General features: G+C 44.3%; 2 protein-coding genes and 1 long non-coding RNA gene across 3 annotated transcripts; 2 read left to right on the plus strand and 1 right to left on the minus strand.

Annotated features, from left to right (window-relative positions):
- Window positions 1–137: 137 nt before the first annotated feature.
- Window positions 138–7,654, plus strand: prpf19 (pre-mRNA processing factor 19). The gene is made up of 16 exons (XM_023797415.2): window positions 138–394; window positions 577–726; window positions 858–934; window positions 1,616–1,757; window positions 1,869–1,942; window positions 2,071–2,136; window positions 3,256–3,297; window positions 3,434–3,508; window positions 3,607–3,682; window positions 3,794–3,903; window positions 3,986–4,141; window positions 4,994–5,063; window positions 5,160–5,333; window positions 5,418–5,500; window positions 6,633–6,738; window positions 6,866–7,654. Exons 1-16 carry the CDS (start codon window positions 376–378, stop codon window positions 6,961–6,963), a joined length of 1,518 nt encoding a protein of 505 aa, XP_023653183.1. The 5' UTR covers window positions 138–375; the 3' UTR covers window positions 6,964–7,654.
- LOC140577690 (uncharacterized) lies at window positions 7,345–9,223 on the minus strand. Its single transcript, XR_011981859.1, has 2 exons — window positions 9,121–9,223; window positions 7,345–7,958 (listed from the first exon to the last, which is right to left on the minus strand). It is a non-coding gene; the product is annotated as an uncharacterized lncRNA (long non-coding RNA).
- Window positions 9,152–19,198, plus strand: tcirg1b (T cell immune regulator 1, ATPase H+ transporting V0 subunit a3b). Its single transcript, XM_023797409.2, has 20 exons — window positions 9,152–9,268; window positions 9,380–9,458; window positions 9,587–9,735; window positions 9,834–9,929; window positions 10,948–11,009; window positions 11,255–11,381; window positions 11,494–11,576; window positions 11,773–11,866; window positions 12,136–12,348; window positions 12,625–12,775; window positions 13,188–13,327; window positions 13,446–13,603; window positions 14,278–14,368; window positions 14,447–14,565; window positions 14,696–14,909; window positions 15,383–15,493; window positions 15,602–15,688; window positions 15,963–16,083; window positions 18,211–18,382; window positions 18,665–19,198. Exons 1-20 carry the CDS (start codon window positions 9,152–9,154, stop codon window positions 18,756–18,758), a joined length of 2,478 nt encoding a protein of 825 aa, XP_023653177.1. The 3' UTR covers window positions 18,759–19,198.
- The last annotated feature ends 371 nt before the right edge of the window (window positions 19,199–19,569 follow it).

Below are 19,569 nucleotides of genomic sequence, written 5' to 3' on the forward strand. Positions count from 1 at the left end.
TGAATATACACAAACACACCAAGTTGCTCCTATTGACCATCAGAAGCACGAAACAAACGTTCCCGGTTTTATAAAACCCGAATTGAAAGGAAGGGGGTGCGTTTGGAGGACCGTTGCTATCCCGGCATGCAACAGACACTCAGCGGCGGCAACAAGCTCGAGACAGACCGTGTGGCCGCGTTTGCATGCACGCAGTTGAAAGGAATAAAACCAAATCTGAATAAACCCTGCAAAAACTTAGTAAATCACGCTGTACCCTGAGTAGGACAGACAGGGTGTGGAGCGGAGTGTTTCAGCCGGCCAGGTCTTTTTCAAGCCCGTTCATAACTTGTGTTTTTCGCTCGCTGGTGGACGAGCGGCGGCTTTTCGCGCAGGATGTCTCTGGTTTGTGCAAGTAAGTTGAACGTGCAGTTTTGCTTTCTGTGCTGGATCGTGGCGTTTGGTTTTATTCTCTAGTGTGTTTTAAACTACGTATTACTTTCCTGGCCATGTTTTAGTTTTCGAAATAGCATTAAAAAACAGCTTTACTGTAGTGCTGGGTCAAGGCCCACGTTTCAACGCCTGCCTCCCCCACAGTCTCCAATGAGGTGCCGGAGCACCCCTGCGTGTCCCCCGTGTCGAACCAGGTGTTCGAGCGGCGGCTCATCGAGAAGTACATCGCCGAAAACGGGGCCGACCCCATAACGGGCCAGCCGCTTTCTGAAGAGCAGCTCATCGACATCAAGGGTGAGATCGCAGAGCTATCCGGCAGCTGGAGTTTTATCAGGCGTGTTACACAGATGTGTGTCTATAACCAGGGCGCTCAGATGGTGCATTGTGTCGTATGCATAACGCGCCGAACCCTGTTCCCTTCTCAGTATCTCATCCCATCCGACCCAAGGCTCCATCTGCTACCAGCATTCCCGCTATCCTCAAGGCGCTGCAGGACGAATGGGTCAGTGGCTCAAGCCGTTTTCTCCATAAACTCAGCCGTATCTACATGACAATGTAGAGGACCTTATAATACAGTGTATCTGTAAATGTACTAAGACTCAAAACTGTAACTGTACATTTCCCCATGTGGCATTTTTTTATGTTTTTAGTTTGACATGTGTTTAAATTTCACTCACTGAATGAAAGTTGGATTTTTTTTTTACATTGATAACTGAGTAGCCTGCCACTCTGTAGGTCAGATCAATATCATTTCCTGAATGACAGGAAGGTAGTATATAGTGTATAGTGCCTTTTATACGCAGACTCTCCCTGGGTTACGATGGTCCGTGTTACGATATTTTGACTTTGCGACAGGTAAATGATTTTAGCTTTCAGTATATTATTCAATATATTACATGAGATTCCATACTTTATAATAAAATAGGCTTTGTGTTAATGATTTTGCCCAACTATAGGCTAATGTAAGTGTACTAAGCATGTTTAAGGCAGGGTATAGGCTAGACTGTGATGTTTAAGCATTTTTGCCTTTTGTAAGCCCATCGTAACCAGGGGAGAGGCTGTAGTTAAGTTTTTTTTTTTTGTGCTGAATGGGTTGGGGAAGCCCCGCCAGGACTTTCGAGCATTGATCCATATGGAAGCTGTTTGTGATCTCGACGGCTGCCCCGTCCGGCTTTTCTTTCAGGACGCCGTGATGCTGCACAGCTTCACTCTCCGGCAGCAGCTGCAGACGACCCGGCAGGAACTCTCTCACGCCCTCTACCAGCACGATGCCGCCTGCAGGGTGATCGCTCGTCTCACCAAGGAGGTCACTGCTGCCCGTGAAGGTGAGCACAGGGGCCAGTCCAGGGCATCCCCGCCTACCCCCTTCCTCTGTCCTGGAACCGGCCCGGTCGTGCCCTTTTATTTGATCTGTAGTGACATGTGACCTTCCGCAGCCTTGGCGACGCTGAAGCCTCAAGCCGGGTTGGTCGTTCCCCAGGCTGTTCCGGCCTCCCAATTGGCAGCTGTGGTGAGTCTCAACTGAGCTGCCCAATCCAGCTTTTTTTTAAAACCATGGCCTTTACTGCTGACTAAGAACATTCCCCCCCTCCCCCCCCCCAGTCAGAAATTATATCTTGCATCTTCTCTCAAACTTAGGGTGCAGGTGGAGAGCCAATGGAAGTTACTGAACAGGTCGGAATGACCCCAGAAATCGTACAGAAGGTAAGAACCTGTAGCTCATAAGAACATAAGAACTATACAAACGAGAGGAGGCCATTCGGCCCATCGAGCTCGTTTGGGGAGAACTTAACTAATAGCTCAGAGTTGTTAAAATCTTATCTAGCTCTGATTTAAAGGAACCCAAGGATTCAGCTTGCACGACGTTATCAGGAAGACTATTCCATACTCTGACTACACGCTGTGTAAAGAAGTGCTTCCTTAAATCCAGTTTGAAATGTTCTCCCGCTAATTTCCACCTATGGCCACGAGTTCTTGTATTTGAACTAATGCTGAAGTAACTATTCGGTTGAACAGCATCCAAACCTGTTAGAATCTTATAGACCTGGATCATGTCCCCCCTCAGTCTCCTTTGCTTGAGGCTGAACAGATTTAGCTCAACTAACCTTTCCTCGTATGACATTCCTCTAAGACCAGGAATCATTCTTGTGGCCCTACGCTGCACCTTTTCTAAGGCTGCAGTGTAGATCTCAGTCCTGAGAGATATACAGCCAAACTGAGACACTGGCATTTCTAAAAATTTGCAGATAAATTTAGTTAAATACCCATCTCGGGTTCGGTGTGTTTCGTGCCACCACCACGTTTTTATAAGCCGCAGCGTGATATTTGGGGTGTGTGTGCGTGTTTATGCAAAAATACACATGGGGGGGTGCCGGTAAGTCCTCACCGCTCAGTCCCCAGTTACACCAGGGGTGCTGTGTGCTGGTTTTCGATCCCGCTGAGCCCTTAACACAGATTGCCAAGGGGAGGCTGATTATTGCACCTCCCTTCGAAGCATGTTAATCCGAATGCATTAATAAGACATTTCAGTGAATCAGCCTCCCGTCAGATGCGTGCATCCGCAATTCCCTGATACTGGATAACTTGGTTCTAAGATGGTGCTCATTTATTGGGTGTCAGGGGTCAGTTTTATATATGTGTGATGATCAGATATATCAGCAAATGATTTTAGGTCTGATTGAATATAACATTTTTGCATCTTAATGAGCCTTTTTTTGTTGTTAAATCTTAAAGGAGTTTGCATTTAGGAGAGCACAGTCCCTTTATGATAGTGTGGTGAACACATTGCATGATTTACAGTTTAACCCTCCCTCTATTTTGTAGCTGCAAGACAAAGCTACTGTGCTTACAACTGAAAGGAAGAAGGTAAGTTATTGCTTTATTAGTTTGCGGACTGAATATTTAACAATTTGGGGGGTTATATTTGGGGTTTGAAAGGTCGTGTTCCTCTTTCGCTCACCTCCCCACAGCTGCTAGTTTCACTCACTAATATTTTTGTCAGAGAGGAAAAACGGTCCCCGAAGAGCTGGTCCGGGTGGAGGATCTCTCCAAATACCGTCAGGTGGCATCCCATGCTGTGAGTATTGGCTCCGTGGCGCCCCCTGTCTACACATCCGCCCTCATGCTGTATATGTGTATCACTCATGTCACATGACTTTGGTTTTATGTTTTAAGGGTCTGCACAGTGCCAGTGTACCTGGAATCCTTGCTCTGGACTTGTGCTCCACAGATACCAACAAGGTGCTCACTGGTATGGCCCTTTATCACTGCCTCCTGTTGCTAAGGCAACACTGTGCCTCGTTGTGTGTGGGTGTCCCCTGCAGTGTCCCTTCCTTTAAACACATTCTCTCTCTCTGTGCAGGCGGTGCGGATAAGAATGTGGTGGTGTTCGATAAGCGAGAGGAGCAGATCGTGGCTACTCTGAAGGGCCACACGAAGAAGGTCACCTCTGTCATCTATCACCCCTCTCAGGTAGAGATGACAGACCAGCCCGCCGTCAGTCCGCAGGCTGTGTGTTCCTAGCTAACCCGTAGTGCCTCCCTCTCTCCCATAGTCGGTGGTGTTTTCCGCTTCCCCGGACAGCACTATCCGCGTGTGGTCCGTATCCAGCGGCAACTGCGTGCAGGTTATTAAAGCTCATGAGGCAGGAGTGACTGGACTCTCTCTGCATGCCACTGGAGATTACCTGCTCAGCTCATCTGAGGACCAGGTATGATCTCCAGCACGAGACGCCTACCAGCGCCCGTGTCTTCGGACCTCTGTCTGCACCAGGGCTGTGGAGTCGGTAGATAAATGCTCCGACTCCTCAGTTTCTAAATCTTCCGACTCCGACTCCTCTGTATGTATATACTATGCTAATGTATTTTCTACATCCATTGAAGGAAAGGAAGGCAACATACATGTCATTTCACCACAGAACTACTGGCTAGGAAGCCAACACTCTACTATAATGCCAGATTAAAGACAAACACAATGAAAACAAGGTTTCAAGGGTAGCGCATAGCGAAGGGGAGCCGACGGAGCTGAGAACACACCAGATGATTTTTCAGGCGTTTGACGCGTGATGACTCGTTGAACGGCCGAAAAATCGGCAGTGCATCTGTAAATGTATGGGGGGCTTTAGGCTAGGTTCACAGTTCCCTGTAACAGTGGAACACGACACAATGGAAAGCGGTGCCGCACCTTACCTGTGCATTACATCCCATATAGTGACGCATACAGTCAATGAAAAGCATGCTTCATGGTTACTTGACATGTTCGTTTTGTGGTAACATTATGCACTGCATGCATTGGGCTTTATTCTTACAGCAGAGAAGTAGTTCATTATGACTGTTTGTGAATTGGGACATTTCAACTTACTTTTTTAATTCCCATTTAAATTTAGTAGGAGTCGGAGTCGGTTAACTTTTTGCCGACTCCGACTCCAGGTACCCAAAATTGTCTCCGACTCCGACTCCACAGCCCTGGTCTGCACGTCCCTCTCTTTGGGCTGGGATTCCTGGTGCACCTCTGCCACACCTCAGTTGACCTTTCTGATTTATTTCCTGCTATTCTGTTTCAGTATTGGGCCTTCTCCGATATCCAGACGGGTCGGGTCCTCACCAAGGTTACCGATGAGACTGCAGGCTGTGGTAAGCACCCCCCCCCCGCTTCAGAATTGCAGGAAAGAATGTGGGCGTATTAAATTGCTCCCCCTAACCCTGTGTGGCATCCCGTCCCCTTCCCAGCTCTGACCTGTGCCCAGTTCCACCCCGATGGGCTCATCTTCGGAACCGGCACCGCGGACTCCCAGATCAAGATCTGGGATCTCAAGGAACGCACCAACGTGGCCAACTTCCCCGGACACTCTGGGCCGGTCACGGCCGTGGCCTTCTCCGAAAACGGTTACTACCTGGCCACGGGTGAGTGACTAACCTTCGCGTGTGTCAGCTTGTGCCTGGCACGTGGTTTGCACGTCGCGCTGAACACACTATTGCATTTCACAGGTGCTCAGGACAGCTCTCTCAAACTGTGGGACTTGAGGAAACTGAAGAACTTCAAGACCATTACCCTTGACAGCAATTATGAGGTGAATTAACGGTGCTTTATCCAGACATCTGAAAACCCACTTATTATGTTTTGAGTAGAAGTAAAACTTTTATTGAAAGGTTAAGGTACTTTAGCAAGGTTCCGACACTGAAGGATGTCTAGTCATGCAGTCCGTCATCCAAAGGCAGGCTGTATAGATGAGGTCTTTGAAAACAACAAAAGAATCGAAATACTTAATTCTGGTTACAATCAGATTTAAGTCAAATCTAATGCTGATTTGAAGTTAACCCTCTTTCTCGTGTATTTCAGTTCATAACTCGCTGAAATCTTATTGTAGAAACATGAAAAAAAAGCTGACTAATTCTGTCGTCTCTTCAAATCATCCATTGTTGGAAGTATTAAAGTTTTTAAAATTAGGTTAAATCGGCAAAAAAGTAAACCATGTCACCTTACTTTGTTTTACCTGCATCGGGGGCGTGTAGTACCGCTCTCACCCGAAGATCGCTATTCACATTCTAAATAGCCGCATTAGCGCGTATTCAGATCGCATTCGCATGGTAATTTGGTGAACAGCGCAACGGTAAAACGCGATCCAGATACATCCCCATCAACACCATAAAAGGGGGTTGGGGACGTGGCCAGGTGACAATGGCTCATTCATACACATGAAAGTTGCTACATATTCAATGAAAGGAGCCAGAAATAGTGACATGAGTTAGGTTTTTCTTATTTATTTATCCAAATTAATGTTGCATCTACACCATTTAGTCATCTTCATGTAGCCAAGACTTTGGTGATCAGATATCTGGGATCAAAACAAACTGCCAGCATTGCTTACTATGTACTTTTATAATGTTTCTGCAAGTGTTCCAAACTGCATTTTGCAATGTCTATACTTTGAATGTCAAATTACAAACTTCACAAAAATCTGACATATTTACAAAATACACTAAAATGAGTTTAATGCCAAAAGAAATATATAAGAAATAATTTATTTGCCATGAATTGTTTGATATTGAATGAAATGTGTGACCATGCCCCAGTCAGTGAAAGCGTGTCCCCTATCCCTAGACCCCAGAGGGTTAAACAGACTGTAGTCTTTGTTACAAACCTCTAATTTTGAAGTTGAACTGCAGTGGAAAATTTACATGAATTACATAAATCCTGCTCAGGTGAAGTCGCTGGTCTTCGACCAGAGTGGCACGTATCTGGCTGTGGGAGGCTCTGACATACGAGTGTACGTCTGCAAACAGTGGTCCGAGGTCCTCAACTTCACCGGTGAGTTGGCCATGAAATGTTGCGGTCCTTGTAACATTAAAGTTCAGTGCTGCCCAAAACCAGCGTACTGCTTCTGCCGTGGTTCTGACCTTTGACCTTTGTGTGTGCACTTCATTTTCAATTCCAGAGCATTCAGGCCTGGTGACGGGCGTGGCCTTTGGGGAGTATGCCCAGTTCCTTTCTTCTGCTGGGATGGACAGGAGCCTGAAGTTCTACAGCCTGTAAAACTGAAGATTGGATGGAGAGGGCAGGAGTGGCATTTTAAATTGGGGGGGGTGGGGTGGGGTGGGGGGTTCCACAGTAGAGTGATAGTGCATATGAGGTGTGCTGGCAGATATCGTTCTGCTGCAAGCTGAGCCCTCTTTCAGATTAGCTCGTAGTGCAGTGCTTCCCAATCCGGTCCTTGGGGACAGACAGACGGTCCACATTTTTACCGGGAGCTGGGAGGGAGCAAACACGTGGACTGGACTATCTGCTGGTCCCCAAGGAGCGGACTGGGAAACGTTGCCGTAGTGCTTTGGAATTTCATACAAGTGGGTCGTATCACGTTTGCAGTTCTCTAATTTGGCACAACATGGATCTTAGATTATTTTTCCTCTCTGACTGTGTTGATGCCAGCAAGGGGGATCCACTATTTTGTTTACTTCTGTTTTATCTGCATTTGCTGGTCTCCCCCTTTATTTTTCTGTTTTTAATGCCAAGGTAATTGCGTGACCCAAAACCCTTTAGTTATAGGCATGGTGTTCCCGTGTACCATATTTGGCTTGATATACCTTCTGTTCTGTCTTTCTCTTTCTGAAATGATAGCGTATGCTGTATCACTTGTCTGATGGAATCTATTTTGTTTAAAATCGTGGCAACATCTCTAAACCAATGGCATTTTAAATCTTGGTTCTGAATAAAGACATGAATCTTACCTGTATGCCTTTGAGTGCTAATATGGGGTGTTGGGGATAATTCAGAAACCGTAATTGGGCGCTAATGTGCAATTAAAATGCATCGATAGAAAGGCCGTGGTGAGTACCTGGTATGGGATGGGGGGGGAGGTCTCTTCGTACCCCGGACCGGCCGCCGAGGTCACGTGACCCACCGGTGTCACATGACTGCGTGGTGAAACGGGAAGTGCGATGCTCGCGGTTCCTTATCGGCGTCGGTTCTGCTTTCGGCTGTTCCAAGCCGTTGTGCATCAGTCCAGGCTGTTTGTTGCCCAGAAGGGCACCCTGCATTTTTTAAAGAATCGACAATAAGGAGGGTAAGCCGAACCTCGCAAAACTGCTGTAGTGACATGAGCTAAGTCACCACACTGTTTGGAAACGTGTTTGTCTGATAAACTGCGACGTGGTCGTAAGTTTCGGTTTGTGTTCAGTTAAAAATCCTGCGATACATTTTAATCTCGGATAAGTATAACTGCAAGACCATTGTATTATATTTTCAGTTATTAAATCGTCACAAATTCACGTTATGTAGTCTGATGCATTTTGAAAGCTCGTTGGCTTGTTTCGGAATCCTTTCCAGGTCGCTTCTTGTAATAGGTAATAAATGGTCTTTATGTTTTCGTTCCAGTTGTTGTGGTAGTGGGTAGTCCTTTTTTTTTGCAAGTCACCAGAAAACAAGCCTTTATTATAAAAGGTGAACGATAACTGCAACGTCGCCGTCCATCCACACGTATAATTAACAATACGCAGATAACGACGTAAATTAAATCAGTGACTTTTCTTTGTATAGGACAGACGGGTAGCTGTTTTTGCTTATCTCTGTTTGCCAGAAGCACGAAACCGCTGACTTATTGGCACATGTTTACAATTAGGCAATGCTAATGGTAGAGCTGTGATAGTACTTAGTAAAGACGGGGACTGCAGATTGTAATGATACATTTGTAATGTTCCAAATGCGTAACTTGTTGCAATTCACGAAAATCGGAGTGTGGTAAATCCTTGAACTGACAGGACGCGTAGGTTTCTGTAAATTCAGTCACGTTAGGGGCTGGCGTCCGGATCGCGTATATCTTGACGTTTTCTGTAAGTGACATGATTTTGGATCCTGTCAACGCTTTACTATCAATAGGGATAACGAAAAACATTTTTACTTAACGCATTCGTTTAATTTCAGATTATTTTTCCTATTCCGTTTTCTACAACGCATTGAAAACTCTTGGCCAGGTTTGTACAGGTCTATAGGATGTGAAGCTGTAGGAGTGTAGCTGGCTGTTTGGCACCGTAATCTGTCAGCTGACTCATTGAGTCACCTGGGAGTGACTCCTGCCTTTGATCTGATCGCTGTTTGCTGTTCTCAAATTTTCCCCTGTATAAAAATAGCTTTGGGGAAGAATGAGAGAGAATCACATGCTAGTTTCTTTTAATTCCCCCTTACCCATGAACTTACCTCAGTTTGTTTCCCTCTCCTTCAGGCTGCAATGGGAGCCCTGTTTCGGAGCGAGGAAGTTTGTCTAGTGCAGCTTTTCCTTCAGTCAGGGTCGGCGTACGACTGCGTCAGTGAGCTGGGAGAGTTGGGGCTGGTCGAATTCAGAGACGTAAGTTCAGAGATTTACTCGCCCAGAATAAATGTGTTCATCGCACCAGGTTCGCAGCCCTGTTTTGATTTGACGTTAATTCTTCTGTGGTGTCTCCATTTTTGGTCACAGCTGAACCCAAACGTCAACGCTTTTCAGAGGAAGTTTGTCGGTGAGGTGAGACGATGCGAGGAGCTGGAGAAAACATTTTGTGAGTTCCTGGGATTCTCCATCTACATTTGTAAAATCGGCAATGCATCTCGCTGTAGCTATAAATGTAGCTTTTGCTGTATTTTATCATTTTCCTCTCTTGGCTACATATTATGCTGCTTCCTGCAGCTTTCCTGGAGCAGGAAATCCACCGGTCGCTCTCGCCTCACCTGGAGGGACGGCTGTCACCACCCTGTCCTGTTCCCTCGGCGCCCCAACCCAAAGAACTGCTGACCATAGAGGAGGAGAGTGAGAGACTGTCTAGAGAGTTAAGAGAGGTTGGGAAAAAGTGCTGAGAGTTCCGGAAATAGGGTTGGAGGTCACCCTCTGAGTCGAATGGTGGTTCAGTGTTTCTCCTTGTGCTGCTGCGTGTCAGGTGTCCCGGAACCGAGACAGTCTCCAGGCCCAGCTGACCCAACTCTGCCAGTACCGGGGGGTTCTGACACAGACACACTCCCTTACTGCCATGCAGGTCAGCATCTACTCAGCTTTACTTGGTGTGTCTGGCTTTCAGTAGAGTCTTACAAGGCCAGTAACAATACCCACATTGCCAGAGCCCAGAAATACCATAGTATTAATTATAGAATGGGAAGTAATAACATGGAAATAGCCGTCCAAGTCATTATGTCCTGTTAGTCAGGTTAGGGAGCAATGTTAATCATTTGTAGCATTTGTGATGCTGTGGAAAGTTCTTGCACTTTAAATTCCAGTGGTGTTTCCCTAGACTGAGTGGTTTACGGAAACTGAAGCTAAGATTTTGGTTTTGATGAGGAAGAACATGTCAAAACTTAGGGGTCAGTCTTGGTGAGCGCTTGGTGAAAAATTAGCTTTTTCATCCTATTTGTGATTCCAAATAAATTTGTTTTATTAATTTAAATACAGTAAATGGCACAGTACACTGCATTTGAGCGATTAAATGTATTCTAAGCAGTCCTAGTGGCAGTAACGTGTTTTACCTTTACGTTAAAGTGAGGATGCGTGGATATACTCCCAGGGGATTGGGGCGGAGCTAAAATACGGACTATCTGGGGGTCCTGAGGACTGGTTTGAGAAATGCTGACCTAGCTGATGTAGACTGGAGCTGAGATATGTCTCTGGTGGAACCTTTGTTGTGCCATCCATCCATCCATTTTCTGCCGCTCATTTGTTGTCGGGTTGCGGGGGCAACAGTCTAAGCAGGGATGCCCAGACCCCCCTCTCAGCAGCCAGCTCCTCCAGCTCCGCCGAGGGATACCAAGGCGTTCCCAGGCCAGCCCAGAGATATAATCCCTCCAGAGTGTCCTGGGTCTCCCCCGGGGCCCGAAACACCTCCCCAGGGAGCCGTCCAGGAGGCATCCTAGATAGATGCCCAAACCACCTCAACTGATGTGCCATGTGGTCAAATTAGCGTCTGTTAGGGTTACCTTGGACTGGCTGCTACTGTGAAAAGCATGTTTAATAAGAACTTTTTATTTTTCTACATTGGGCAACTTGCTGTGTTTGTTTTTAAGGCTCCACCATCCAGCCTAGAGTCGTCTGGCATTTCGGATAATAGACAGGATATTCGACTGAGGTAAGTCAGACTATGATTTTGTCACTCCACAAACTGTCGGCTATGATGCTTTGTTATTCTTCAGTTTCCATGAATATTTCTATTAATTTGATGGTGTATGTAGGGATTGTGTTGATTTTAGTTCTTAAAATATTCCCATAATGCATTACAAGTATATTGCTGCCTGGGGCATTGTGGGAAACGTAGACTTTGTTTCTTTCCTGCCTCTTTTGGCGGCCCATCTTTGACCTGCTTGGTTTTTTCAGTTTTGTTGCTGGTGTTGTCCATCCATGGAAAGTCCCAGCCTTCGAGCGGTTGCTGTGGCGGGCTTGCCGTGGTTACATCATCGTGGAGTTCCAGGAAATGAATGAGAAACTGGAGATGCCTGATTCTGTAAGAAGAAAGCATTTGTCTTTGATTTATTTTAGTGGTGAGATTTTACAATTGTTGCTATTTTCATTTTCAATTATTGCTGGTTATTTAATTTTTTTTTCTCTAATCACAGGGGGAGATGGTGCAGTGGACAGTTTTCCTCATCTCTTATTGGGGAGATCAGATTGGTCAGAAAGTTAAGAAAATCTGTGATTGGTAAGCTTGCAATTGATTGGTGTGTTCTAACTAGGCAAAAATCATGATGCCACAACCATTGTGGAACTGTTGTGGTGGGAATGGAGAATTATAGCAGAAGTCCTGTGTATATGAACCACCTGGTGTTTTTCATCTGTTGTAATCTAGTGTTTGTGTTAGTGTTTCACATAATTTCCTTCTTTTGTCCAAAATGCAGCTTCCACACCCAAACCTTTGTGTACCCAGAAAGTATGACTGAGAGGGAAGATGCCCTCCGTAGGCTGGGAGACCGGATTCATGACATTAAAGTGGTATGAGATGGGAGATCAGGGTCGCTTAAGAGATAATTGTCAAATATAAGCAAAGTACGTTGGATTTTATATCCAGATTGTATACCTGGTTTGGGCTTAGCTTAGTTTATCATCCAGGCTTTTTTTCTGAAACTATGCCAGTGCTGCCTGGATTTTGCAAAAAACTATTTGTTTTTTTTAAGCCATTGATTGGGCCAAGAAAGAATGGCATTGTAATCTGGCTGGCGCTCCTGCCGGCACTCAGGATCTCCCACCTACACTCCACGCAGGTGCTCTCCCAGACAGAGCAGTACCTTCAGCAGCTGCTGGCACGTGCCGTGGGGGTCCTGCCACAGTGGAAGGTCCAGGTCCAGAAATGCAAAGCGGTTCAGATGGTACTCAACCTGTGCAGCCCGTCTGTCACTGACAAGTGTCTGATCGCGGAGGCCTGGTGCCCCGTCAGCCAGCTGCCAGCCCTGCAGAGCGCCCTCAGGGAAGGCACGGTGAGAGGAGGAAGCGGGGAGCGTGGGGGGGGGGGTTGTATGCGGTAAGATGGTCGAGGAGTGGGGGAAGATGAGGTGAGAACGAGGAAGGATAGAGGGATATGGTAAGGGAGGAGGTGTTAGAATATCTGTCCACTCTTACAAAACATTCAGACCTACAGAGCATGCCGCAAAGGGGATTGTGGGAAGGCGGAGGAAGTGAAAGAACGGCTCTCTAAGCACTCGTTTACTGAAAGTCACATGGCTCACTGGCTTGCCGCCCCCCTTCCCACCCAGAGGAAGAGCGGTAGCGGTGTCGATTCCTTCTACAACCGGCTGCCGGCCTCCACCTCCCCCCCGACGCTCTTCACCACCAATTCCTTCACCGCTGGGTTCCAGAACATCGTCGACGCTTACGGGGTGGCCATGTACAGGGAGGTCAACCCAGGTATTTAGCGTTTTGTTGCTGGAAGGATTCCAGTTCACTGTCCTTCTACTAGCTCATTACCCGATTGTCAGTGTATGCATCAAGGTGGATAAATAAAGCTACTTATCGACTTATGACAGGGTTACGTACTGAAGGGTGTGCTACCGCCACAACTTTTCCACTTTCTTGCCATTTTTAAGCGATGGTGCAGTACCAAACAAACACAGAAATAAGCACTGCCTGCACTTTTCGTTTGTGCACAATGTCCAAATAATGAACGATATAAACAAAACTGCCAGACAGTATTTTGTTGGGTGTGGCTATATTGTCGCACCACGTGCTAAGCGGTTGACGTTTGACTGAATGAGTGAGCAAGTTAACGGGATGATGGTTTCATTTTGTGACCTCCCCCACCCCCCCCCCCCTTTTCCAGCGGTGTACACCATCATTACTTTCCCCTTCCTTTTCGCGGTCATGTTTGGGGACGTGGGTCACGGGTTGCTGATGGCTCTCGCCGCACTCTGGATGGTTCTGGAAGAAAAGGACCCGAAGCTGAGGAACAACACCAATGAGGTCTTTCCTGTTCTTTGGAGCTTGCAGAAGGGAGATCTTGGAGATGCTTTTTCATTTCTGACCTTGTTTACTCCCCGTGGCCTTTCCTCTCTCCCTGTCTTACTGTCCTCGTGTTCAGATCTGGAGGATGATGTTTGGGGGGAGGTACATGATCCTTCTGATGGGTCTCTTCTCCATCTACACCGGCGCCATCTACAACGAGTGCTTCAGTCGAGCCCTCAGCCCCTTCGCGTCCGGCTGGCACATCCAGCCCATGATGCAGCACTATAACTGGAGGTGCTGCTACCTAGTGTCCATCCACCAGTCATCCCTGATGATCACTTTAACTCGCAACATATTTATTTAGCTTTTCTCTAAAGAGAGTGTGTGGAGTAGCAGATACATTAATCAGACAGATCCCAGACACCAGGGTTGTCAACTTCCACACATCTGTCGTGACGCTCATGCTTTCTGACTCTTATGCTCAAGCAAGAGATCTTGCTCATGGTGGTTTTACTTGCACAAAAATGTTCTGATGGCAGAACGAAAAACGATTGGTTGAGAGAGAGAACCAATCAGATTGTAGAGGTGGTGGGTCCAAGCAACTAGAGGTGAGACCCACCAGTCAGATGTCTTGGTCCTGTCTCTTCTAGTTGCTTGGACCCACCTCTACAATCTGATTGGTTAGCTCTCTGAACCAATCATTTTTCGTTCTGCCCTCAGAACATTTTTGTGTAAGTAAATTAGCTCCATCAGAAGCTTTGGGAGTAGTTTGCAAGCCCGACATGCTATTTACAAGCTAATAAAACTTTTGCATACATGTAAATGAGTGTGCAAACTTCTCTCGAATTGGAAATCTCACGCCAACCAGCTGATAAATGTTGACAACCCTGAGGCACAATCATCAAAGTACAACTCTGTTCTGGTACCTGGATTGATTAGCTTGTGAACCGAATACTTCTCTCTTATAGTAAGAAAACACTGCAACAGAACAAGTATCTCACCCTGGACCCTAACGTCACTGGAGTCTTCAAGGGTCCTTATCCCTTTGGCATTGACCCGGTATGCAAATATCCTTTTTTCATTTTTCTTTTTAAAAAACATGAAATATGAATGAAAATATGAAACATGGTCTTCTAGATCTGGGGGATGGCCAATAATCACCTGACGTTCCTCAACTCCTACAAGATGAAGATGTCAGTGATCATCGGAGTCATCCACATGACCTTCGGAGTTTGCCTGTCCTTCTTCAACTACAAGTTAGTCAGTCTAGTTTCCATATCAGATTTTTAGTTCCTGCATTTATTTCTGCCTGAAAGCTAATGGGTCTGTCTGTCTGTCTGTCTCTGTCTGTCTGTCTCTGTCTCTGTCTGTCTGTCTGTCCTACAGGCACTTTGGGAAGATAAGCAGCATGTTCTTGGTTCTCATCCCGGAGCTCACCTTCATGCTCTGCTTGTTCGGGTACCTCGTCTTCATGGTGGTATATAAGTGGATCATCTACGGGCCAATGAACTCCAATCGAGCCCCAAGCATCCTTATCCACTTCATAGACATGTTCCTTTTTTCTGGCAGCAAGGATAATCCTGACCTATACCAGGGACAGGTGAGAGCATACGTATTCTCAAAAGGTGTTGGTTTTTCCCGCTACCATTGGAGCATATTGACCTGAGGCTGATTGGGTGCGCTTATAAGAAAGAAGGAAAATACAGTATTTAGTTGTGTCCAGATTTCGTCCCGGAAGAGAGGACTTAAGTCAGTCTGGACATTAATCAATTATTATAGGGGAGAGATCAAATATACTGTACAACATAAGATAAATGTCACACACGTGTATAGTGGCTGCGCAGTGGGTTTATTTTGGTTCTTGCTGCGTGTCACATACGTGGTAAAATATGTCTGCTAACATCTACTATGTCTACATCAGACAAGTCTCAATTTTTTTTTAAGGCTATTATGGGATGCAGGTACAATTGAGCGTTACTCTAAGATGCAAATCAGCAGATTACTGTACATGCATGTCCAACTCTTTTGTCATTTTCTCTGGGGAAAAAAGTAATTTTTTATTTCCTTCTCTAGCCGATAGTCCAGAAGGTTCTTGTGATCTTGGCGCTGATTTCAGTTCCAGTTTTATTATTGGGAAAACCAATCCATCTTTACTGCACGCACAAAAAAAAGCAACACAGAACAGTAAGTGCTTTTATTGAGCAAATACATTCCTAGCAATTTAACACGTCTGAAACACCTGACTTGACCATTTCAAATATCTGTGTCTTTTGGCATGATTGTCTGTCTTAGGAAGACCAGAGGCCATTAATAGTAGACAGTAATTCCGTCAATAGCATACAAGGGGACCTGGAAGCAGGAGAACAGGATGAGGAAGAGGTGAGAGGATCAATATAAGTGATCTGACTGGTGATAGACTGAGGAAACCAAACGAAAAATTCTGCTCCCAAATCTCCCTACTTTCTGCAAGGAAGAATGAGTTGTCAACAGTTGCATTTATTTGTTTACAGTAATTTGGATTAATTTGAGTAGGTATTGACCAATTGAACCTGTCATGTTTAGATGCTGAGAATACAATGTTGAGGAAAAACATGAATGGAAATAGCATAGATCTGTCTTCTGTTTTTTTTTTTTTTCCTTCCTCATGCTCCAGGAGTTCGACATGCCAAATGTGTTCATGCACCAGGCCATCCATACCATTGAGTACTGTCTTGGGTGCATCTCTAATACTGCCTCTTATCTGAGGCTGTGGGCCCTCAGCCTCGCACATGCGCGTGAGTATCCAAGGCAACAGCCCACCAGCCTCTCTCCACTTGCCTGCAAGTTCTTCTTTGTGGACCTACACTGTTCAGGGTTCATACACTTTTGAGCAACAAATTTCCGTGACATTTTTCTGACTTCTCCGGGACTTCAAGCTAAATTTCCTAGATTGGATTCAAAGAAAGTTTTTTTTTTTTGTTCAACCCATTCCGGAAAAGTGTCCCAAGTTCTGCGATCATCGCATGACACCATTGCACACATATTTTGTGTAGAGGAACCAGCTGCCTTGACCTTTCATTCATCCTTTAGATATGGATGTACCTTCCATTGCATATAATTTTACAGACATGAATGTTGCTTTTTTTGGTTCAGACACACTATTAAGAAAGTTTCATAGTTCAATTTACAAATCTGGTCTGATAATGGTGAGCCGAGCAATTATTAACCACACTAGACTATCTGTTCTAGCTATCAGATAGTCGCGAATTAATTTTTTATTATAGCAAATGTAAGTAACAATAATTAGTGAATTGTACAAGTTAGTGCTATAAGACAAATTATATGTGCTGTCATAATTACCTTAACGTGACACAAGCGTGATACAAGTGTCAAAAGTAAGAGCAAAATAGTTCACTTGAAATGTACCCAACATGTTATAGAATGTGTAAAGTTCATATATCGAACTTTATTTAAAAAATAATAATATTGATAAACAATGACACAGTGCATGTCGCATGTAAAAATGTAGGAAGGAAGGTGTTTGGGTATGAGGCAGCTGTTAGCACCTGCGTGGAATTATAAGCTAGAAATGACTTTTTGTTAGGAACACATTTAAAATATAAAAGTAAACACTATCTGTAAACACTTAAATGGCACCAATGTCTTTATTTTTATACTGTCTGATACTTGAAGTTGAACTTTACACATTCTTTATCTAAATTTCTCTGCTAGCTTGTATTCATAGCAGGGCAATGTTTTCCACAGGCAAAGTGTTTATTTGCGAAGGGGCTCATTGGCATGTTGGAACATCAGACGATTGCACGCTCATGTCTTTCTCCTGTACCGTCTTATATTTGGACTTCATATGGTCTTTACACATTCTACTCTTAAGTTAATCTTTATTATATATAAAAATATTTTCTTATCCAGACAATCACACAAAATGTATGACGTTGACACAACACACACACACACACACACACACACACACACACCTGTTTTTTGTTACAGCATCTAATATTTCAACTTTACAGTCTGTAACATGTTGGGCACCCTTCAAGATAACATTATTGCATTGTTTTGTGACACATTTATGTGCATATATCGCGTTTGTCACGTCAGAACAATTACAATGAAATTCAGAAATAATCTGTTTTAGCATAAACTTCAACTTAATGGTAAATTGACATAGATTGTTACCTTTTACTTTGCTTGTTCCAATTTAGACATTATTTTGCATATCAGACAAAACAAACCTGTTCGTTGAAATTTTCACAAATTGAGTTTGTCGTTTTGATTAAAAGGCTAAATGTCATCTTATGGTAATAACTTGAAAATATAACACATGATGCGTTACATACTAAACTCTTCACCCTTGAATTGAAAAGTTTTAGTATTTAGCACTGAAAGACCTTTTTCCCCCACACTTGTACTGTGTTGTACTGTGTTAACATGGTTAAAAAAAAGAAATAAAAAAATTTAAATGCGTATTTTGATGCCACTTAAATGGGCTCCGTAGGAAGGTGCCGTGTTGAGACATATTGAGGGGGAAAATGCTGTATTGAGACGTATTTTCTCTCGTTTTCCCTCTCCACAGCATTCCATTCTCATGACCTGCACAGATAAAGATCCAGATACTACTTGAGACTGGATCATATTGCGACTGTTGATTTTAAAATACACGTAGTTCCCAAAAATCCCATGACATTTCCCACCTTGATTTTCTTTTAACTTTCCTTAACTTTTTTCCAGGTCTGGAAAACGTGATTTCTTAATTGCATGATTTTTTTCCAGGATATGCATGACCGTATGAACCCTGCCATTGTACATTTTGGTTGGGTCATTATTTGTTTGTGTTCTTTACTTTGTGCATCATATTGTCATGTGGACCTTCTGGGCCTTTTTGTGTTTTTTCCCCCCAGAGCTCTCGGAGGTGCTGTGGTCGATGGTGATGCATATGTCTTTTTCCTCAAAGAGTTACGTGGGCTCTGTGACCATGGCTGTGATTTTCGCTTTTTTCGCCGTGTTAACGGTCTCCATCCTGTTGGTCATGGAGGGGCTCTCAGCCTTTTTGCACGCCCTTCGTTTGCACTGGTGAGAGGCTGAACACTTGATTATATAACAATAGCATTAGCATGGTTAAAAGTTTAAGTTGGCGCATGGGTGTGTCATGGGCCAAACTGATGCACTATGATTGGCAGATCAGAAACCAATCGGATAGCTAGTGACCCAAAGGTCAGAAGCCTTTTTTTAATGGAGTAGTGTCTGTTTCAGGTTAGTTTTAGCAGTACCTTCCTTATGAAACTCAGGCATTCTTTTTAGCTGTGTTTGACATTTCTGATCCTGAAATTGACAAAACTCCTTTTTTTTCCCCAGGGTGGAATTTCAGAACAAGTTCTACAGTGGAACAGGCTATAAGCTCAGTCCTTTTGATTTTACATCCATTATTAATGCTTCTTTACCAAATTAATGATTATCAATTTAAATTCAGTAGTTTTTTTTTAATTTATGGATTATGTGCCACCTTCAACCAAATTTAACATTTTTTTCCCGTTGTAAAATGAACTTTTGTACTCTGTGCAAATGGTATAACAAGAATATAGTACTTTGATTATTTTAATTATTTTCAATTATTTTACGGAAGTATTTGCTAAGATAGAGCTATGCAGTCCTAGACATCTAGGTCATAGTTCTGTGGGTTTTAAAGTTTCCTGTCAATTATCTACTGAATTGTCAACAACTGAAACATCACAAAGTAATAAACTAACACAACCATTAAGCAACCAAGAGGAGACACAACTCTGTACATCTTGGACCTATCAGGGAGTTGACATTGCTTCTGGAAGACCTGTATTTGCATTGTACAGTTTACATATTTGAGTGGAATTGACATTAAACATACTAATACCACAGTGTGATGTTTTTTCAGCATGGAGTGTTTGTGTGAAGTATGTCTGACTTTGGAAAATATAAATTTTTGTGAGCCTTACTGGATCCACAGACAGACATCAAAACAAGTACAATATGTTAATTCTAGGATACATGCACTGCCCTGGAGTAGCCAGGGCGGTGAAATCGGACTGAATGAATTCCATTTCGGTTTAATGATGGAAGTACTTCTGGGGGGGTCATGGGTGGGAACACATTGTACATGTACATCTTAGATGTGATGTGCTGTGATCCCAGAAGTCTTTGCCCCAAATGAAAAGAACTTAAATACTGTTTGATGAGTTGGACTTGGTTGAAAAATTGGCCCTGGGCATTGGGGTCCCCCAAAGTAA

Source organism: Paramormyrops kingsleyae, chromosome 12, assembly GCF_048594095.1.
Source record: "Paramormyrops kingsleyae isolate MSU_618 chromosome 12, PKINGS_0.4, whole genome shotgun sequence".
NCBI classification, from domain to species: domain Eukaryota; kingdom Metazoa; phylum Chordata; class Actinopteri; order Osteoglossiformes; family Mormyridae; genus Paramormyrops; species Paramormyrops kingsleyae.

What these genes read in the sequence shown, in the direction of transcription:
- prpf19 (XM_023797415.2), top strand. An exon ending in AGGCGCTGCAGGACGAATGG is followed by an intron (nt 935 to 1,615) that starts GTCAGTGGCTCA and finishes CTTTTCTTTCAG; the next exon opens with GACGCCGTGATGCTGCACAG. An exon ending in TCAGCTCATCTGAGGACCAG is followed by an intron (nt 4,142 to 4,993) that starts GTATGATCTCCA and finishes ATTCTGTTTCAG; the next exon opens with TATTGGGCCTTCTCCGATAT.
- tcirg1b (XM_023797409.2), top strand. Translation starts at nt 9,152, where the DNA reads ATGGGAGCCCTGTTTCGGAGCGAGGAAGTTTGTCTAGTGCAGCTTTTC. An exon ending in GTTAAGAAAATCTGTGATTG is followed by an intron (nt 11,577 to 11,772) that starts GTAAGCTTGCAA and finishes TCCAAAATGCAG; the next exon opens with CTTCCACACCCAAACCTTTG. An exon ending in ATCCCTTTGGCATTGACCCG is followed by an intron (nt 14,369 to 14,446) that starts GTATGCAAATAT and finishes ATGGTCTTCTAG; the next exon opens with ATCTGGGGGATGGCCAATAA.